Source organism: Copadichromis virginalis, linkage group LG14 (genome assembly GCF_057382275.1).
Source record: "Copadichromis virginalis isolate Kocher_CV1m ecotype Utaka linkage group LG14, C_Virginalis_male_GT1.1, whole genome shotgun sequence".
Lineage (NCBI taxonomy): Eukaryota > Metazoa > Chordata > Actinopteri > Cichliformes > Cichlidae > Copadichromis > Copadichromis virginalis.
This window is the reverse complement of record NC_140631.1, coordinates 43,027,266-43,049,641: the sequence shown is the minus strand read 5'-3', so window position 1 is coordinate 43,049,641 and position 22,376 is coordinate 43,027,266. Positions and strand designations below refer to the sequence as shown.

General features: G+C 48.4%; 1 protein-coding gene across 1 annotated transcript; it reads left to right on the top strand.

Annotated features, from left to right (window-relative positions):
* Window positions 1-1,074: 1,074 nt before the first annotated feature.
* On the top strand, window positions 1,075-20,828 carry abcc5 (ATP-binding cassette, sub-family C (CFTR/MRP), member 5). The gene is made up of 30 exons (XM_085431066.1): window positions 1,075-1,246; window positions 2,041-2,172; window positions 3,096-3,193; window positions 3,302-3,457; window positions 3,537-3,681; window positions 3,764-3,997; window positions 4,088-4,261; window positions 4,803-4,950; window positions 5,031-5,179; window positions 5,265-5,372; window positions 5,481-5,644; window positions 5,729-5,927; window positions 6,033-6,104; window positions 6,195-6,319; window positions 6,445-6,517; window positions 6,599-6,802; window positions 6,934-7,077; window positions 8,208-8,301; window positions 8,427-8,596; window positions 8,683-8,829; window positions 8,957-9,086; window positions 9,167-9,449; window positions 9,527-9,713; window positions 18,170-18,259; window positions 18,464-18,653; window positions 18,759-18,918; window positions 18,998-19,076; window positions 19,177-19,290; window positions 19,366-19,530; window positions 20,127-20,828. Exons 2-30 carry the CDS (start codon window positions 2,107-2,109, stop codon window positions 20,226-20,228), a joined length of 4,170 nt encoding a protein of 1,389 aa, XP_085287192.1. The 5' UTR covers window positions 1,075-1,246; window positions 2,041-2,106; the 3' UTR covers window positions 20,229-20,828.
* The last annotated feature ends 1,548 nt before the right edge of the window (window positions 20,829-22,376 follow it).

Sequence of the window (22,376 nt, the reverse complement as noted above, 5' to 3'; positions counted from 1 at the left end):
TGTGTGTGCAAACCTGGTAAAGACCTATAGTAAACGTTTGACCTCTGTTATTGCCAACAAAGGTTATGTTACAAAGTATTGAGTTGTATTTTTGTTATTGACCAAATACTTATTTTCCACCCTGATTTACCAATAAATTCTTTACAAATCCTACCATGTGGATTCATGGATTTTTTTTTCACATTCTGTCTCTCACAGTTGAAGTGTACCTCTGGTGCAAATTACTGACCTCTGTCATCATTTTAGGTGGGGGAACTTGCACAATCGGTGGCTGACTAAATACTTTTTTGCCCCACTGTGTATGTATGTATATATGTATATGTATATATATATATATATATATATATATATATATATTATATTAATCTCTTGTCGTCAATAAGCAACGTTTAGGGAGCTCTATAGTATTCAATGAGAGGGCCCTGCGCGTCGATAAGTGACGCAGAGGGAGCCTGACCATGCCTCACACATGTGCCAAGTTGGGAGTGAGAAGGTGTTGGAATAAAAGGTTTTCTCCTTCATTTCTGTCAAACAAAGGTGTCTGAAACGTTTCCAGCTGTTAGTATCTTGTTCGCTAGGCAACCTTTTCAGCGCGACGGAGGCTAGACCGTCCCATTTCACAAGCCTCTCACTTCCGGCCTGAGCTGTCTTTGATCATGCGGCCCTTGTGGACCGTTAAGCTGCAGACCCTGAATTGGGACACAGCCTCAGTCTCAAGGGAATCTGGGAGAAGGGTCACATGGTTGATGATACATGATACTGTACTTGTTACTAACTTGTGTATTGCTGATGTGTAATGATGTGATCACACTGAGAAACCAAAGATTTCAAATCCACAGTTTTTAATATTGACATATTAATATAGCACAACTACACAAAATCTGTAAATTGGTACTCCAGTCCCCTCCCTCCCTCCGCACGGTGAGTGCAGGCTGGGTGCTGTCACGTGACTCAGATGACCAGGATGAGGTTTGTGGGATTGATCAGTGAGCGCGAGCGCCCTGACAGACCAGACTGAGGGATCAGCGTCGGTGCTGACGTCATGTCGGGGGGAGGGGGGGGGGGGGTCTTCGGTCGGATTAAACTCCATTTCCCATGCTGCCCCGCGCATCACCGCTGCTACTGCTGAGCCGCAGCTTCAGTTACCAGAGATCCGCGGACCTGAAGGAGGACAGTGACCGAGGCTGCGCTCACACCGGGAACGCGGGCAGACTGTGGAACGGACGGACAAGTGAGACCCGCACAGGTGAGCCCGGACACCGGGCAGCAGCTCCTCTCTGCCCGTGTCCGAGCGCGAGGACAGCCTGTTCTCTAACGGCAGCATCACAGGCTTTTATTGTGAAGGAGCCATAGCCCGTCACCTTATTCTGGAGGAGATGCAGTATTTATACTACTACCATAACCGTATTTATACCTGTACTACTGCAGTATTTATACTGGTACAATTGCAGTGTTGATAGCATTAATACTGCAGTATAATCCTGTGTTATTTATATTAATTCTATCACAGTATCTATACTAGTGTGCCTGTAGTATTTAAACCAGTACTACTACAGTACTCCTACCGGTTTAAAGGCAGAAGCAGCGTTCCTCCAGTATTTACAGTATTTTAAGTTTTTTACAGAATATTTTACAGTATTTGAAGTATTATTGTAGTAATTGTTCAAATGTTCCTGCAGCGTTCTCACTTAGTTACTTACTGGAGTATTTATTAAGGTAGTATTGAAATATTTTTAGTAGTACTAATGTAGTATTTACTGCAGAATTACTACAGTAGTAGTGCAATTTGTGCAGTGCAACTATTAATGCAGCGTTTTCAGATTGTATTGCAATATTTATATCACTGTAAAGACAGTATTTACTCATGTATTACTGCGGGATATAGTCCAGTATTACTGTAGTATGTATTGCAGTATTACTGTGATATTTATGCTGGTGCAACTGGTACTACAGTCTTGGCATCACTGTAGTACTGCTAGATGTAATATTTGGAGTAGTCTTACTGCAGTGTTTTTAATGTGTATCTGTTTTTGTCTTCAGGAGCTTTTCCTGAGGTTGTTGGTGTTGCGGGGTCAGAGGTCACGGTCCCATGTGGTCTGATAGAAGATGAAACAACATGACTTTGGACAGAGCGAGTCGGGGTCCTCCTGCGGCGCTCTGCCGGGGTTGCAGGTGAGTACTCGGGTACAGCCACTCAGGAGGGCAGTAGTACTGCATCGATATTGCATTTGGGAGCACAGTGAAGCCAGGTCACCTCAACAGCAATTGCTGATCAATACTTTCTATTGATCAGTGGAAAAACCTAGAGCCAGGTCAGGTCAGAAACAGGAACACCTGTGGACGTTCCAGGTGTTCCTAATAAAGTGACCACTGCACCAGAAATCACAGCCAAAGCGATTGATCAGTGTTCATCAGTGTGACTGATGAACTCATTAAACCCTCTGCGGACCTGAATATCTGAGTAATCAATAAATAACTGATCAGATTCAATTAATACATGATGTGATCAGAAATCAGACAGGAAACGTGAGCTTCTGCTTCAAAATAAAAGCTTCTACTGCACTGCTAAATAAAAAGCAGACAAAGCTGCAGTCTGTTTATATAACGAAGCCCCGCCCACTCCCGATGCTGAGGACCCCGCTGTGTGATTGGCTGAGGCTCTGAGTCTCAGGGTCTATGAGGCACCTGATTGGCCGAGGGCGAGTGAATGGAAGTTATGTGTGTAGGCATCACGAGGCAGGAACGTGAGCTCTGAACATGCTCGGTGGATGCAGCTCTGCTGCTGTGAGTGAGCGTGCTCAGAGAGGAGGCTGCAGCCACACACAGAGACTTGTCTCTCTTTAAGGACCCTCAGCCACATGCTGCTAGTCCTGAAACTCAATGAGACACACATCGGTCCTGTTACCATGGTTACCTGAAGGTTTGCAGCAAACTGCTAACAGCCAATCAGAGAACATTCTTCTGTGTATATAGAGTCAGTGTGTTTGGGGACCAGTTTGGGTTTTAGCCTTTTAAATGCTGAAGACGTAGAGACAGTAGAAGTTTAACAGGTGTGTACTGTGTGTGTCTGTGTGTGTCTGTGTGCGTGTGGTCAGGTTTCACTGGAGGACAGATCAACTGACTGCCACTGTGAAGAGCTGGAGGAGGACAGAGCCAATGATGCAGAGCAGAGCAAAGGTGGAGAGGATGACAGGTAAGCCCCCCCACACACACACACACAGATTTGTTTTGCTATGATTGTGAGGACCTGGTACGTCCCTAAGAGGCAGGCAGGTGCACTCACCTGTGTGTTACTCCTCAGGTGGTGTCATCCCGTCGACAGCGCTGGGTTCTTCTCCTTCATGACGTTTAATTGGTTGACTCCTCTGGCCATGCGCGCCCGCAGGAAGAAACAGCTCCTATTGGATGATGTCTGGCCCGTGTCGCAGCGGGAAAGCTGCAATGACAACAGCATGAGGTGGGAGGAGCTAATGAAGGCATGTATTCAAAGCCTTTGGTCTGTATGTGTGTGTTATTGTGAGACTGTGTGTCCACAGGCTGTGGGCTCTCTGGAAGGAAGAGCAGAGGTCAAAGGGCACGAGCGCCTCTCTGTGTTCAGTGGTCTGGGCGTTCTGTAGGACACGCCTCCTCCTCTCCATCCTCTGCCTCGCCGTCACTCAGGTGGCCGGGTTCAGCGGGCCGGTGAGAACCTCAGAGCCAGAATCACGTTTGCCTTACTGCCATCAGACTGCCGTGGTGTAACCAGTGACTCCACCCCCCACAGGCGTTCGTGGTGAAGCGTCTGCTCGAATACACCCAACAGGAAGAGGCCGACCTGGGCTACGGGCTGCTGCTGGTTCTGGGTCTCCTCGCGGCAGAGCTGGTGCGGTCCTGGTCTCTGGCTCTGACCTGGGCCCTGAACTACCGGACCGGGACCAGACTGAGGGGAGCCATCCTCAGCCTGGCCTTCCAGAAGATCCTGCGTCTGCGCAGCATCAGGGACAAGTCTGTGGGACAGGTGTGGTTACCTGACTGCGCTGACTTTAATACTCTTATTGTTTTCTACTTCCTTTCACTCTGCTGTCATCTTTTGCTTCCTTCCTGTCAGCTGGTGAACATGTGCTCCAGTGACGGTCAAAGGATGTTTGAGGCGGCAGCCGTGGGCAGTTTGCTAGCAGGAGGCCCCCTGGTGGCCGTCCTCGGCGTTGCCTACAATCTGTTCATCCTGGGACCGACCTCTCTGCTGGGCTCCGCCGTCTTCATCCTTTTCTACCCAACCATGGTCAGCACCTTTAAAACTCGCCGAGTCTGACTGAGTCTTTGACCTTTTGTGAGCCCGCCTGTGCTCACCTGACTACACCTGTGTTCTTCTAAATGATTACTCTTTAACCCTTTCATGCATGAATTATGACAACCTCAATCAAGATTTTTTCTTAAGTATTTTTATTCATCTTTAGGCATGAAAAAAATATTTTTGAACTTCATTTTTTTTAAACATGTACTTTTCAAAGACTTTTTTACACGTCCACTTAGGTGGATAAGATTACCTTTGGAGTGGGTGGCAGGGTGTGGAGTGACACATCAGTGTCCAATGTTGTGTTTTATGTGCAAGTACAGCATCAACACTCACACAAATACAAGAAAACAGCCTTTAAAGAGCTGTGCACTGTGGTGACCACTATGTGTGAAAGGGTTAAAGGCAGTGTGAGACGGCGCTGTGACTGTAAGCTGTTTCTGTCCTTAAACGAGCCTCAGACGTGCTACAGGCGCACCTATCGAGCGCGATTAAGTGTATTGATGGCGATGTATTGATCTGCCATTAGATGCTCAGCTCGAGGATGACGGCGTATTTCAGGAGGAAGGGCATGGCCGTCACCGACAGGCGTGTTCAGAAGATGAACGAGATTCTCAGCTACATCAAGTTCATCAAGATGTATGCCTGGGTCAAAGCCTTCTCGCAGGACGTCCACCGTACGCGCTCACCTCACACGCGCTCAGCGGTTGCCACGGTAACACAGCCGAACACTCATCATGTCTGTGTTTCCTTTCAGGGATCCGGGACGAGGAGCGCAGGATCCTTGAGCTCACGGGATACTTCCAGAGCATCACAGTGGGCGTGGCTCCCATCGTTGTTGTCATCGCCAGCGTGGCGACATTCTCTGCCCACATGTTGCTAGGATACGACCTGACAGCTGCTCAGGTACCGCAATTCATGTCCTCTCTGTGCCGGTTACCTGTTGACAGTCTGGTATGATAACAGATGCCCTTTCCCGTTACCCATCCAGGCCTTCACCGTGGTAACGGTGTTTAACGCCATGACCTTTGCCCTGAAGGTCACACCATTTTCTGTCAAGTCGCTGTCCGAGGCCTCCGTTGCTGTGGAAAGATTCAAGGTTGGTTATTGACTTCGTGCACTTACGCCTGCGTACTGCACGTTCACAGGAACACCTGCACACACCTGTGCCTCCTGATCTCATCTATGCCCTGCCCTCCTTCCTCAGAGTCTCTTCCTGTTGCCTGAGGTCGATGGGGTCCGAGCGCTGCCTGTCAACCCTCAGGTTGCCGTGGAGATTAGCGGTGCCAGTCTGGCGTGGGAAGGAGGCGGACAGAGCGCTCAGCCCAGTCCAAGTGTGGGAGGGGCCAGCAGACACCGACAGAGAGAAAAGTAAACCCACGAGCTCGTGTTGATCAGCTGTATTGATCTGCCCTGATCGCTGATGCACTCAGGTGTGTGTTTGCTGGTGTCCAGGTGCAGAGACTCGGCCGTCATCCAGGAGCAGGACGAGGAGGAGGTGAAGGACTCCCTGCTGAGAGGAAGAGAAGGAGGAGAGGAGAGAAGTCCGGAGGAGGAGGAAGACGGGGAGGCGTGTCCTCCATTGCTGCCCACCCCCTCCATCCCTCAGCGCCTGCAGAGCACGCTGCACAACATAAACCTGAGCATCCAGCAGGTATCCACCAATCAGTCACACCTTAGCCCGAGTGGGGGCGTGGCATTAGTAGCATCTGAGCCTGAGTGGGGGTGGGACATCACTCACACCTGTCTGTCTGCTCAGGGGAAGCTGCTCGGCGTCTGTGGAAGTGTCGGCAGTGGAAAAACCTCGCTGGTTTCAGCCATCTTGGGACAGGTGATGTCTCCTTTCCCTGCTGTTGCCATGGTGATCAGTGTTGGTTGTTGGCCATTATCGGTTCATTATTAAACATTGATGTGTTGGCAGATGACGGTGCTGGAGGGCAGCGTGGCGGTCAAAGGAAGGCTGGCGTACGTGGCCCAGCAGGCCTGGATCCTGAACGCCACGCTCAGAGACAACATCCTTTTTGGGCTGGAGTATCAGGAGGACAGGTGAGGCAGAGACACCTGCACATCACACACTGACACACTGAGCTGGACGCCAAACAGGAAGTGACATCACCCAGTCAACAGAAGCCCTTCTGTTGTTCCACACTAACTCCGCCCCCTCTCTGCAGATTTCAGTCTGTCATCAGCGCCTGCTGCCTCAGAACCGACCTCGCTCTTCTGCCCAGCGCTGACCTCACAGAGGTGACATCACTTCCTGTGTACCTGTGTGTAGATAGAAGGCTCTGGATGCGTCGTTTTATGTTGCTGTTTTCCTCCAATCAGATCGGAGAGCGTGGCGCCAACCTGAGTGGTGGGCAGCGGCAGCGAATCAGCTTGGCCCGCGCCCTCTACAGTGACCGGGATGTTTACATCCTGGACGACCCGCTGAGCGCCCTCGACACCCATGTGGCCAGCCACATCTTCCACAACGCTATAAGGAAGCAGCTTCGCCACAAAACCGTCATCTTCGTCACCCACCAGCTACAGGTGAGCACCCTCGCCACCACTGAGCTTTTCTGCAGGTGGTTACCATGGAGATGACCTGTGTGTGTGTGTGTGTGTGTGTGTGTGTGTGTGTGTGTGTGTGTGTGTGTGTGTGTGTGTGTGGCGGTGGGCAGTATCTGGTGGACTGTGATGATGTCATCTTGATGAGGGAGGGGAGTATCGTGGAGCAGGGTAACCATGACAACCTGATGAAACTCAGTGGGGACTATGCCGCCATGTTTAACCTCTTCCTGCTCGGAGACAAACCACACATTGAGGTACCTGCCTGTATCTCACCTGTCTGTAGTCTGTATCTCAACCGTCTTTCTCACCTGTCTGTATCTCACCTGTCTTATCTGTCTGTATCTCACCTGTCTCTGTCTCACCTGTTTCACCTGCCTGTATCTCACCTGTCTGTAGTCTGTATCTCAACGGTCTTTCTCGCCTGTCTGTCTCACCTGTCTGTATCTCACCTGTCTTATCTGTCTGTATCTCACATGTCTCTGTCTCACCTGTCTGCATTTCACCTGTCTGTATCTCACCTGTCTGTAGTCTGTATCTAACCTGTCTTTCTCACCTGTCTGTGTCTCACCTGTCTCACCTGTCTGTATCTCACCTGTCTCACCTGTCTGTATCTCAAATGTCTCTGTCTCACCTGTCTGTATCTCACCTGTCTCCTCAGTCTATATCTAACATGACTGTCTCACCTGTCTCGGTCTCACCTGTCTCTGTCTCACCTGTCTCACCTGTCTGTATCTCGCCTGTCTGTATCTCACCTGTCTGTATCTCACCTGTCTCACCTGTCTATTTCTCGCCTGTCTGTCTCACCTGTCTGTATCTCACCTGTCTGTATCTCACCTGTCTGTCTCACCTGTCTGTATCTCACCTGTCTGTATCTCACCTGTCTGTATCTCACCTGTCTGTCTCACCTGTCTGTATCTCACCTGTCTGTCTCACCTGTCTGTATCTCACCTGTCTCACCTGTCTATTTCTCGCCTGTCTGTCTCACCTGTCTCACCTGTCTGTATCTCACATGTCTCTGTCTCACCTGTCTGCATTTCACCTGTCTGTATCTCACCTGTCTCTGTCTCACCTGTCTGTATCTCACCTGTCTCTGTCTCACCTGTCTGCCTCTCACCTGTCTTTCTCACCTGTCTGTAGTCTGTATCTAACCTGTCTTTCTCACCTGTCTGTATCTCACCTGTCTCACCTGTCTGTATCTCAAATGTCTCTGTCTCACCTGTCTGTATCTCAAATGTCTCTGTCTCACCTGTCTGTATCTCACCTGCCTCTGTCTCACCTGTCTTTCTCACTTGTCTGTATCTCACCTGTCTCACCTGTATTTCAGCTGTCTCTGTCTCACCTGACTGCAGCTCACATGTCTCTGTCTCTGTCTCACCTGTTTCAGGCTCCGAGCAGGAAGAATGGCAGCTCTCAGAGGAAACCAGCGGACGCTAAACCAGGATCACTGAAGAAGAACATCCCGGTCGTCAAGGACAACGGTAGGATTTTTTAATCCGCTCTATTGAAAGTTTCGTAGTGACAGAGAGCACAGCGTTCAGGTAAATTAAACGAGGGACCTTCTGTCTCTGTTTCTGTCCCATTTCCTGTTCATGTGACCCTAAAGGGGAGGAGCAGCAGCACGGGGCTGTGGTGTGGCCTGTGTTCCAGGTGTACATGTCAGCATGTGGTGGCTCCGCCTCCTGCCTGCTGATCGTGGCCCTGTTTGTCCTGAATGTGGGAAGCTCTGCCTTCTGCCATTGGTGGCTCAGTTACTGGATCAATCAGGGCAGCGGGGTGCGTCTCCTCCTCTCTGCTCTCCGCCTCTCGTCTCCTCCTGTTCCCTGCTCTCCCTCTGACTCCTCTTTCTCCGTTTTTCCCAGAACACCACGGTAACCCTTGGCAACAGTTCAGCGGTGAGTATCAGCATGAGAGATAATCCCATGATGCAACAATATGCCGCCATTTACGCCTCCTCCATGGGAGTCATGTTGCTCTTCAAACTCATCAGAGGGGTCGCCTTTGTCAAGGTCAGAGTTCAGCCCAGGTCCCCTCCGGCCTGTTGCTGCAGTTGCTCTCAGCCTGCTTGTAAAATACTGGTTACCGTGGTTACAGCGAGCCTGTTGTTACAGCGTGGTGTTTGTGGTCTCTCCTCAGGGAACCCTGCGAGCTTCCTCTAAGCTGCATGACGAGCTCTTCCATAAGATCCTGCGCTGCCCCATGAAGTTCTTTGACACGACTCCCACGGGACGGCTCCTCAACCGCTTCTCCAAGGACATGGATGAAGGTGACGGTGGGACTGGAGGGTCTGAGCTGCCGTTCGGGTCCAGGGTCTAACCGAGTCCCGTCTCCTCTGTTTCCATCTAGTCGACACTCGTCTGCCGTTCCAAGCGGAGATGTTCATCCAGAACGTGATCCTGGTCTTCTTCTGCCTGGGCGTGATCAGCTGTGTTTTCCCGTGGTTCCTGGTGGCAGTGGGTCCTCTGGTCCTGCTCTTTGCGGTGCTCCACAGCATCTCCAGGGTCTTCATACGAGAGCTGAAGCGACTGGACAATGTGACGATGTCTCCCTTCATGTCCCACATCACCTCCAGCATCCACGGCCTGGCCACGCTGCAGGCCTATGATCGAGGCCGCGACTTCCTGCACAGGTCTGGGTCGGACCGAATGACCCGCTCCGATGTCCAGGATGTAGTTCTGACCGCTGACTGTGTGCTGTTGTTTCCAGGTACCAGGTGTTGCTGGACCAGAACCAGGCCCCGTTCTACCTCTTCAGCTGTGCGATGCGGTGGCTGGCTGTGCGCCTGGACATCATCAGTGTGGCTCTGATCAGCATCACAGCTCTGATGATGGTTGTGATGCATGGAAAGATCTCCCCTGCCTACGCCGGCCTCGCCATCTCCTACGCCGTCCAGGTAACTTTAACATTTAAACCTTTGCAGATGTGATGCGACGGCGTTACTGGTCCCCAGTGGAGTAATGTCTAACGGTCGTCCGGGTCATGAAAATGACCCACAGTTAGAGTCGAGATCGATGCTAAGCTGCTGTCAGAGAGCGCTCTGTGAAGACAGCCAGCTGCACTGTTGGCGCTGTGCTCACGGCTGGTTCGACTGAAGCTGATGTGCTGAAGCACAAACCAGACCACGGAAACCTGCAGCTTCAGTGAGAGAAACGTGAGAGCTCAGTTTAAACACTGTGAGGGAAATAATTATTTGATCTGCATATCACTGAGTGAAGTCAGCCAAAGTAAAATATGACATAGTACTTGGTGGAGAAAGCCTTGTTGGTGCACAGCAGTGATGCTTGTAGTTGGAGAGCGGTTTTGCAGATACAGGGAGTGCAGAATTATTAGGCAAATGAGTATTTTGTCCACATCATCCTCTTCATGCATGTTGTCTTACTCCAAGCTGTATAGGCTCGAAAGCCTACTACCAATTAAGCATATTAGGTGATGTGCATCTCTGTAATGAGAAGGGGTGTGGTCTAATGACATCAACACCCTATATCAGGTGTGCATAATTATTAGGCAACGTCCTTTCCTTTGGCAAAATGGGTCAAAAGAAGGACTTGACAGGCTCAGAAAAGTCAAAAATAGTGAGATATCTTGCAGAGGGATGCAGCAGTCTCAAAATTGCAAAGCTTCTGAAGCGTGATCATCGAACAATCAAGCGTTTCATTCAAAATAGTCAACAGGGTCGCAAGAAGCATGTGGAAAAACCAAGGCGCAAAATAACTGCCCATGAACTGAGAAAAGTCAAGCGTGCAGCTGCCAAGATGCCACTTGCCACCAGTTTGGCCATATTTCAGAGCTGCAACATCACTGGAGTGCCCAAAAGCACAAGGTGTGCAATACTCAGAGACATGGCCAAGGTAAGAAAGGCTGAAAGACGACCACCACTGAACAAGACACACAAGCTGAAACGTCAAGACTGGGCCAAGAAATATCTCAAGACTGGTTTTTCTAAGGTTTTATGGACTGATGAAATGAGAGTGAGTCTTGATGGGCCAGATGGATGGGCCCGTGGCTGGATTGGTAAAGGGCAGAGAGCTCCAGTCCCACTCAGACGCCAGCAAGGTGGAGGTGGAGTACTGGTTTGGGCTGGTATCATCAAAGATGAGCTTGTGGGGCCTTTTCGGGTTGAGGATGGAGTCAAGCTCAACTCCCAGTCCTACTGCCAGTTTCTGGAAGACACCTTCTTCAAGCAGTGGTACAGGAAGAAGTCTGCATCCTTCAAGAAAAACATGATTTTCATGCAGGACAATGCTCCATCACACGCGTCCAAGTACTCCACAGCGTGGCTGGCAAGAAAGGGTATAAAAGAAGAAAAACTAATGACATGGCCTCCTTGTTCACCTGATCTGAACCCCATTGAGAACCTGTGGTCCATCATCAAATGTGAGATTTACAAGGAGGGAAAACAGTACACCAGACAGAGCTGGGGATTGAACCAGCAACCTTCTGGTTACAAGATGAGCGTCCCAACCCGCTAAAGCACAGTGCATCAAATCTATTTACCAATTGGCTATGGCTTTCCAAGTCAGCAAGTTTCATCTGAATACTCCGTTGTTGCTGGAGCGACTGGGTTAGTGCGTCTTTTGCGGCCATATTCCCCCTTTCCATCTCTTCCAGTCTTTTTTCAGCTTGTTCGAGTCTGGTCTCATGGCTAGCTAGCTCATTCGCCGTTTCTGCCTGGTTTATATTAATGTCTTTCTTGAAGCCGTCGGATTCGTCCTTCATTTCTTGTTTGATGTCTTTCTTATTCGTGGCAAACTCAGTTTTAAACTCTGCTTTAAGTGAGTAATGATGTCCTGGAAGCCTGCGTGGGGGTGGCTAGCTACATCTCCGTCCATCTGCTCGCCTTGCACGCTGTTCTCAGAATCAGAATCCTTTATTGATCCCTGGGGGAAATTATTGTTCGTTACAGTGCTGCATTATAAACAAACAGTAGAAAGACAGACAATACACAACTAAGAATAGCACCATATATAATATATACAGGCATATATATACATAAAGTCACTTATTAATAAATAGCTGAAAAAGAACGTGCAAGAAGGGTGTAGCTGTAGCAGTAACCAGTGTGTTAAGTGGACGCGTTGTAGAGGGAGCCACAGGCAGGAATGATTTCCTGTGTCGTTCAGTGGTGCATTATGGGTAATCTCTCACTGAACGTGCTCCTGTGACTGACCAACATGTCATGGAGTGGGTGGGAGGTGTTATCCAACATTGTCTTTATCTTGGACAGCATCCGCCTCTCCGACACCACCTTGAGGGAGTCCAGCTCCATCCCCACAACATTGCTGGCCTTACGGATCAGTTTATTGAGTCTGTTGGCATCTGCGACCCTCAGCCTGCTCCCCCAGCATGCAACAGCATAGAGGATCGCACTGGCCACAACAGACTCGTAGAAAATCCTCAGCATTTTCTGGCAGATGTTGAAGGACCTCAGTCGCCTCAAAAAATAGAGGCGACTCTGGCCCTTCCTGTAAAGTGCTGTGGTGTTTTTAGCCCAGTCCAGTTTATTGTCAATGTGTACTCCAAGGTATTTATAGTCCTCCACAATGTCAACACTGACCCCCTGGATCTTCCTTCAGACTCAGGACTATCTCATGTGATCAGTGTCCCATATAAGTGAATTTCTCCAAAGCCCATTATAATCATGGAGAAACACACTTTGCGACAGTTTCCAGTAAGAATATTTGATAGAACTTTAAATTTCAGTCTTCCAGGCCTGGATAAAAGATTCTTAAATCATGAGCTCACAAAATATCACCACCGTTGGATCACACGTCTCATATTCCTTATCTCAGACCATAAAATCATAATAAAATAACAAATACTAGAGCCAGTTCCAGACATGTCTAAGCACAAAACTGTCTTTCTCATAGAGGAAGAAAACAATCCAAACCTCACTGATAAACTCAACCTACTGCTAAGAAAAATCAACAGAAAACTCACAGGAGTTCCCCATAGAACAATACTGTGTGCGAGTTAGAACCTCAGATGCTGTAACATGCAGAGTTGCATTGACTGCTCCTGGATTTAATTAGTTTCTTATACTTTCTTGGTCTGAACTCAGACTTGAGTGTCACTCTGTGACAGTCTTTCCACCTGCTGTCACTTGATCTATCAAGTTTCTCCAGGGATCAAATCTCAATCATAGAAAATGCAGTGCTCCGAATTATACATTACACAGTTAATTCATCATTTTCACTCTGTACCACTGCTCCTCATATCTCTCATCTGGCTGTGTGAAGCCCAGTGAACAACTCAGTCCAGGCCTTGAGCAGCCATAAACATCCCGAGGCATGCAGTCAGGTGCAAGAAACTCCACTCTCACCACACAGACATCGTTTCATGAGCAGAGAATGATAGACCTCGTTTGTTAAATGTACATATGTGTCCTCTGGATAACATAAATGCGTTCTGTGTAATCAGTGGCTTCTTATAACAGAGTCTGTATGTGGGTCTGTGTGTGTGTATTTTGTGTGTGGATCACTTCTCAGTGAATCAGCACTTCGGTTTAGATGTGTGTGTCATTTCTCACTCAATCAACAAGTGCACATGTGTTTGTCTGACTTCATGCTGAGTCAGAGTGTGTGTAGATGTGTGTGTTCATCACTTTCCTGTTCTGGTGTCTGGGGTAAACCACGGCCTGAAGCGTGCCCTGGGGTCCTGCCCTCCTCTTCAGTCTGTTTGCGTCCATTGCTGCTGCTCACAGTTCTGTCCATCCTGGTTCTGATCCCATTGGGGCGGTCCTTCCTTTCTCCAGTGTCCATGCTCACTGCAGGTGAAACCTGCATCTTCTTCTGTGTTTGTCCGTTCTGAGGTGCCTTTTGAGCTCAGTTACTCCTCCTGTCTCTGCCACGCCCTTTCTCTGCTGCCCGATCATCCGTGTTGGTCCGTCACTGTGCACAGTGTTAATGCAGAGTTACCAAGGTCAGCATTCTGTTGCTCGGCCTCACTTTTCATCCGTGCTTAATGGGCGTCTCATCACAGCTCTGTCAGCTGAAGCTGTCGGGGAATTTCCCCGTGTAGTGATAGCGCCCTCCATCTCCGCTGCATGAGATCCTTTCCTGTAGCACTGTTGACATTTTCAGATTGTTGTTGTGGGTCCAGCTGCTGCAGCGTTTGGTCAGGGCCACGTCAAAGATGGTAGAGGGGAGAGCAGGAGTCCAGGTCAGCCTCGGCTTCCAGGGCCGGCAAAGCAGCCTGTAATCAAGCATAAACAGAGAGGAGTGGACCAACAGGGAAATGATGTTGTGTTTGCTGTGTTACAGAGAAACACTGTCCTGTGTCAGCGTTTCTCCCCCTTGTTTGCTTTTTTAAATAATATAATGAACTCATAGCTCACCAGGATGACAGGACAACAGAGATGCATATTTAAAATATTACCACAAAATAGAATTTTCTTCATACAGTAATTACTTGTGTTTCTCAAGCAGCAGAAAACATCTCACAATTTGACTCTTAACCACTACATTTATTGTTTCATCACTGGTTGGTCATACCAGTCTCTTTTTTTAGTTTGTCAGTAGTGGATAAAATCAGCATTTTAACAACAAGTGTGTGTTAAGTTAATATTGCTGAGAAGTACTGACGTGTTTATGAGTGTAAGCTGACTTTTGCTGCATGTGTGTGTGTTTGCAGACAGGTTTGTATGTGTGTTTAGTGGAGCTGCAGATCCAGCAAAGCCTCTCTCTGCCTTAGCTCCCATTTTTCTCCAAAAGGTGTTTCCTTAAAAGGAGCCTTCCTCTCACGTTTCTCTGCCTGTGTGTGTGTTTGTTTCACCTTTTGTTGCGATGCTCCGGACACTTTCTCAACCTCCACAAGTCAGTTGGCCCCAAATCTCGACCCAATTTCGATGTACTCTTAAACCCTTCATTTCTCCTTTAGTTCTCTGCTGTCCGTTCCACAGCTGCTGATTCTTGCTGGGTTATGTTAATCTATCATTTTGTTCCGGCTGCTGTGCTCGTGGTGGACGGTTGATCCAGGTCCGTAGTTACCTGTATTAACACACTAAGAGATTTATTTAAAATCAATTTCATCACTGGTTATTTGACACTCTCCCTGATTCTTTAAACACATTTCCCCTTGTTGCTAATTTAAATAATCCTGTGCCTTCTTTTCCCAATTCCTCCCGTTCTGCTTTAGTTTTTATGCATAATTCATAATAATTTACCGCTTTTTGTTTTTTGCTCTTGACTCTCCGTTTTAGACACTTTCCCCCTGCAGTCACACAGACTGCTTCTCCTAGCGCCTCCTTGGATCCACCTCACACTCAGCTCCTCCCCTCTGAGTTGGGTCATTTGCTCCTCCTCTTTCTATCTGCTTCACTGTGCTCTGGGAGACACTTCTCCCTCACACTCAACACACCATACAGAGCGCGTGTCTCGCTCTGCAAAATCCAAACACACGGTTTTAGAGGCAAATTTCAACTTTAAGCCTAATTTACTAACCCCAAAATTAACCCAGACAGTCTCTAGGCGCTACAGCGGCCAATGAACCCAGCTTGGAATCTAGAGTTGGATGTCTCGAAGCCAGTCTGGAGACCAAGACTGGCCTCAAGACCACTTTTACGTGGCTTACTGAGCTTAAGCCCGGGTCATCTTTTTCAGAAGCCCGGGGTCTTTTGGAGTGTAATTTGTTCCATAGTTAGATGCCTGGCTGACAACTGTATAAAACAAAAGCTACACACAATATTAGAAGCACATAGCGCACTGTCATAAATTCCCCCTAATTTTGGTATCGTCCGAGCTCAGGCACTAGGTGACTGAGCACAGCACTGACGCCTGTGAGAGGGGGGGGAGCTGCCGCCTGTGAGTTTGCTGCAGACAGAGGAGTTTGACCAGGTACCAAAGCAAATCATTCGTACTGTACAAATAATGTAAATATGACGGTGAATCACAAAGGATTGATATCAAACTGATCACGTGACCCATATTACGTTACTCGCTCTTCCAGTGAATCAACAAATGGTGAAATGAAAAGCCGAACAACAACAAAGCTGTTTCTTTAGAGACTCTTAGCTTACATGTGTGTTTACAGTGGCGTGCAAAAGTATTCGGCCCCCTTGAACTTTCCCACATTTTGTCACATTACAGCCACAAACATGAATCAATTTTATTGGACTTCCAGGTGAAAGACAACACAAAGTGGTGCACACGTGAGAAGTGGAACATAAATCAGACATGATTCCAAACATGTTTTACAAATAAATAACTGCAAAGTGGGGTGTGTGTAATTATTCAGCCCCTGAGTCGATACTTTGTAGAACCAGCTTTTGCTGCAGTTGCAGCTGCCAGTCTTTCAGGGTCTGTCTCTACCAGCTTTGCACATCTACAGACTGAATCTTTGCACATTCTTCTTTGAAACAGCTCCAGCTCAGTCAGATTAGATGGACGGCGTTTGTGAACAGCAGTTTCAGATCTTGCCACAGATTCTGGATTGGATTTAGATCTGGACTTTGACTGGGCCGTTCTAACACAAAGAAGCTTCTGATTGGTTAGTAGAGTCCATGTGAGGGTGGCACAGCTGTGGATGCATATAAGGCAAAACACAGAGGCTGTTTCTGTGAAATGGGAACATCAGGAGATGTCAACCAAACACCAGGAAGAGAATCGTGGAGCTCCATAAGTGTGGCTCAGTTTGAATACAATTTGGTCTCTGTTCGCTTCGCTGGTTGAGTCCCCAGACTGCGCCCAATCCATCCTCCTTAGCCTCGTATTGGAATCCCGGACGAGCCCCCAGTAGTTAATATCAACACTTCACCGAGTTCTTTTTGATTCCTCAGAGGCATCCGATGGAAGACAAAACACTGCTCAGTAGACCATTTAACTTTATTTCTCTTCACATTACTTCTAGAGGGGAGATGCGTCCTGCATGACACGTTGCCGCGGATTTCAAAATGGTGGTGCGCCCCTGACAGTCTGATTACAGAAGCTCTCTCATTCTAGTCTAAACAACAGTGTCTCAGTAACTTTCCACTAGAGATGGTCCCCTCTTATCTACATTTTCCCAGGCAAGCGTGAGCGAGAGTCTACAGCTCTCTACTTCCCAAGAGCACATGGTCTCATGCCTTTATTTTTCAGGGCTGTGTCCACTTAATACTACACTATATAACTTTATAACACTTATTAATAAAAAAGCATAGCGTTATTGAGACTGCAAATTATTTAATCCCAACACTTACTTACAGCTGGGCTACACCGCCCATGAGGCTACATTCTTTAGGGTGATGCCTGTAACACTCTGCCTGTTGCGTTCATATTAGAGCCTCTTAGTGAGTGTTTTGTTTGGGTTTCCACCAACGTGCAATTACCAAAAATAGAAAGGGGACAGCCCAACATATGAAACAGGAAAAGACCGCTGTATAATCCATTTATTTCAACAAAGTAACTGTATTCTAAATACCACCTTTTAAACGGTAAGTGTGACGGAATACAGTTACTCATATTTTGTATTTTAAATACGTAATGGCGGTACATGTATTCCCTTTACTCCCCAACGCTGACGGTACGTGGCTCATCAGCTCTGTACCAAAGAATGCTGCCACCTCCGTGCCCGACTGTGGGGAAGGTCTGATCATCTGACAGCAACACTTTCTCCCAAGGTTCTCTGAGTCATTAGGATGTTGTCTGTGTGTTAGCGATGGTGTTCTTGGTGGCTGTGGACCCAGATGCCTTCAGCACATTAACAAGCTCTGCCTGGGTGGTTTTGGGCTGATCCAGAGTCCTGTCGCCGTGGGTTCTGAATTCGGGTCATCAGTGGGTCGTGTAGCCTTCACAGAGTTCCTGCGAGTGCTAATCGGGCAGCTGGATGTGTGCTGATAACACACAGTCTTTTGTGCTGCTGTAGCTCTGTTGTGCAGCTAACATTGGTAACTGCTGCGAGGCTCCATGACCGCCACTGCTGTAAACACTCCCTCCAATGCAGTGAACCGAGCCATTCTTCTATTCCACGGCTCTCAGCTGATCCACCTTCCTCAGGATCATCCTCATCCTATGAGGCGAGACCTCCGTGGAGCGCTCTCTCTCTCTCTACAGTTATAATGACCTGCGACAGCGTGCAGAGTGAGCCACTCTGCTCCCGCTGGCTGCTTCATTGGCTGATTTAAAGCTACAGACAGCTAACAGCAGCCCGTGTGTGACATTGACATGGATACTTGGTCGATTGTAGGACCTTTAAGGTAAACGGGTATTTTTGACCTCGCTGCTCATGGACAGTCAATCCAACGCAGGTTTCTTCCTCCCCACTGTCACCAGGTGCTCCTTGCTGAGGATTGCAGTGTGATGCTCTGTGAGATGTTGCTGTTGTGAAACTGTGCTGTATTTGAAATGAAGTAACACTGAGTGGAGGATCATGTGTCAGTTAACAGGTCTGTTCCAGTTCACTGTGCGCCTGGCCTCTGAGACCGAAGCTCGCTTCACCTCCGTCGAACGAATCCATCACTACATCCAGGTACTGTTGCCCCTCGCTGGATCGTTCTACACTCGGTCCAGTTCTGCTCAGTTTTGGTTCCTGTCAGATTAAAACTCCTCCAAATTAAAAGCACTCGTAGTTTTTTGACAGGATCTGAAACGAAGCTGCTGCACCGGCGGTACCTCTAACCTGCATCTCCTGGCTTTGTCGGATTCTGGTTCTGATGTGCCGTCTGTGTCTCAGTCCCTGTCCCAGGAGGCGCCAGCCAGGGTCAAAGGTCGAGCCCCTCCGCCCGACTGGCCGCAGGAAGGGGAACTGGTGATGAAGGACGTGGAGATGAGGTACCAGGAGAACCTCCCTCTGGTCCTCAACAAGATCTCCTGCACCATCCGACCCAAGGAGAAGGTCGGCATCGTGGGCAGAACCGGATCAGGTCGGACCCGAAAGAGAGAGAGTGTGTGTGTGTTTGTGAGTGTGTGTGTAGTTCCTCTCCCTGCCTGTAGAAGGCGGTGTGCTGATGCTTGCCGTGTTTCTTCAGGTAAGTCGTCTCTGGGCGTGGCCTTGTTCCGGCTGGTGGAGTGCTGTGGCGGCTCCATTCTGATCGACGGCGTGGACATCAGTGACATCGGGTTGGCCGACCTTCGCAGCAAACTGTCCATCATCCCTCAGGACCCGGTGCTGTTCAGCGGCACCGTCAGGTACGAGCACCTGAGAGCACCTGAGGCACTTCAGGCCCGTGAGGAGGTGTCACACTCAGACTGTGTGTGTGTGTTTCAGGTCCAACCTGGACCCGTTTAACCAGTACAGCGAGGAGAAGATCTGGGACGCCCTGGAGAGGAGTCACATGAAGGAGTGTGTGAGTGTCACGCTGCTTACTGTGTACCACACGCCGTTCTTCTTCTTCAGCAACAAGTGTTTGTAACACTGACATTATATGACCGTCATGTGCCCCTCAGGTGTCCCAGCTGCCCCTGAAGCTGGAGTCGGAGGTGGTGGAGAACGGAGAAAACTTCTCGGTGGGGGAACGTCAGCTGCTGTGCATGGCCCGTGCGCTGCTGAGACGGTGCAAGGTGAGAACCTGAGAGGTCAGAGTGGCTCCGCCCCTGGCCTGTCCTCTGTCTCTGATCGGTTCGTTCTTCTCTCAGGTACTGATCCTGGATGAGGCGACCGCGGCCATGGATGCCGAGATGGATGCCCTGATCCAGGAGACCATCAGGAGCTCGTTCCACCACTGCACCACGCTGACCATTGCTCACCGCCTCCACACTGTCCTGGCCTCCGACCGCATCATGGTGCTCAACCAGGGGCAGGTACGGCCAATGGGAGCTCAGACATGCACCACCGCGGCCAATAGGAGCATAGCTGGTTGTGTGTGAGCAGATCAGTGTAAACACGTTGAAGCTTCAGTCACATGTTAGTTTGAAGGTTTTTGTTTCTTTAAATGATGAAAATAAAAACTGTGACGTTAAAGTCGCACAGATGGTGAGAGGCGGAGCTCAGAGTGGTTTGGAATGGAACTATTTCCCTGAAATATGGAACACTAGAATAAATTAGACACCTGTGTCATTAGTAATCAAAGTAACAAGCGGTATAAAACCCCAAAATCGAAACTTTGTTTCCTGTAAAAGAGAAAAAACAGACATAACACGCACCTCTGTAAACAGACAGGTATGGCCCCCTGGTGTCTGTTTTAGAGAGTGCAGGTTTCAGGTGTTCATTTTCAGCCCCGGGAGCTGCGTCCAAGACAACGCCTCGCACTGAGCAGTGACACACGCGTGACCATAAGTGTGTGGACGAGCTCGTGTCGCGTATGCTGACACAGAAGATCTGGTCTCTGTGTTTGAAGTGTTGTCGAGCTCCGCTAACACTCTCACCTGCTCTGCCTCCCTGTCTCTAATTGGTCCAGGTGGTGGAGTTCGACGAGCCGTCCAAGCTGCTGGCCAATGAGAACTCACGGCTGTGTTCGATGCTGGCAGCCGTGGAGAACAAGATCTCGGTGCGAGGATGAGGACGAAGAAGCTGCTGTACTGTAACTGACCTCAGGGTGGCGCTCGCAGGAGTCGCTCTGACTTACTGTTGCTTTTTTGCGACGTTCTTCTCTCGAATCATGTGACCGTCGTTTTTATGACCTGATGCGAAGCAGGTCTGTGCTCACTGAAGTGCTTCAAACATCTGTCACGTTGTCTGGTGGGCGGGGCTAAAGGACGCTGTACTTTAATCTTCTTTGTTGTTTTTATCGATGTTGTTTCGCCTCGACTGCGGTTTCCTTTGATCCAGAAGCTGATCAGCTATTTATGAATTTGTTCAGAATGTAAAGAGGACTGTTTTTATTCTAACCTGACACACGTGAGCTTCTCTACATTTTTATAGTCTCTTTTTTGCACGTTTGTGTAGATTTGATTGTTAGTTCGTAAGTGAAGCCTGTGCTGCCCTCTAGAGGAGAAGCACAGTAAGTACATATTAGTCCGGTTGGACTGTTAATGATTCTGTAACTTGTTTGATATCAGTGAAAAATGCCGCTTTTAATCTCATAGCGCAGCCGCTTTGTGTTTGTGTAGCGGCTGCGCTCAGGCTTCGTGTCGGTGGCTCCGTGATTAGACATCATGACATTTACGCACATGAAAACAGCAATTTATTAATCCTGATGTTTCTGTTTCCTCCGTTTATGGAGTTTCTTTTTCTCTTAAACGTCTTTGTTTAATGTGAAAGCGAGAAACCGATGCTGACTGCAGTGTGCGGGGCTCGAGCTCGGGCTGTGCACACGTCAGCGTGTCTCTGTAGCTGTTCCTATAAATAAACTACTGACTTTAACTCCACCTGTCCTCCTTACTTCCTGTCGTGTGGTCACTGCTCGATGTTCACGTTTGAAGTTTGTAACGAGTTAAAGCTCCTCTGGAAACTTACCTCACAGGTTTTTCTACTCTTGGATCTGGATATTGTCACAAAGAGGCTCCACCCACCTGCAGTACGACAGACCTTCTGTTTATGAGCAGCAGCCAATCAGAGGAACACTGTCTTGAAGGGGGCGGAGCTGAATCAGCTTCTTTTAAACCACAGATGAAATGAAGGCCTGTACTGGTCACTTTATTAGGTATGACACTGGAGCTCCTTTTTCCTTCAGAGCTGGTTTAATTCTCTGTGGCTCACAGTCTGACCATGTTTAAAGACACGTTACCTGCCCGTCGTGGTCACACAGTGCAGGATCTATTACAGGTCTAAAACTAAGGCCAGACACGAGATTGTCAAAATAAAACAGGAAGTTACTGACTAAACATGGAGAAAGGACCGTAACACAGAAGCATACAGACTACAAAAATAAGACGAGACTCACAAAATATAGCAGACACATAAATAATGGGAATCAACAACATACTGAGAAATCAAGAATACACTGAAACCTCACATCAAACACTCAAAGCTCTGAGAGGATCGGGGCCGTCATCGATTTTCACCCGAACATCATCTTTCATGAACACATAGCACAGTCGGACTCGCCCTGCCTCATGGTTCAGTCGGCGCAAGACTGAACCATAAAGACGTGGTTAACGATAAATAGCAGAGCAGTCTGCCTCGAGCTGGGTTCGTGAGCTTAGCTGACACTTTCAGTTCAGGAAAAAGTGCCACAGTCAGAGAGATGAAGGAAGAAGAGCGTACATCACAGAAGAGGAAGAGGTGTTGATTGGCTCGGCAGAGAGCTCGAGAGGATAGAGGTGTATGGATCGATCCAAATATGGATGGTATCGATACCAACGCTAGTATCGGTACTTTGGTTGTATCCATCAAGTTCAGTATGCAGCCCGCTGAACTGTGTTTATTATTCCTTTGGAAAAAATAAACGTCAAACATGAAAAACGTTCCCACCTTTGTGTGCGTTACAGACAGGAAAAACCCAAAAACCTGGTTTGAAAACACATGAACAGCTGAAAGGTGTGTTTCATTGTGTTAGCTAATTTTTGTGGAAAGTAACAATTGCAGGGATATAGTGGTGAGAACTGATCTCAAAAGTCACAGCACACGGCTCTCCTCCAGTCAGCTGCTGAGTAACTTTGGATCCACACCAATATATTTGTAGTGTGACACAGAAATACTGTGGATGTTGAGATGTCCATGTTAAATGACAGAAAGGTATACGTGTTCAAATAGCATCAGCTAACAG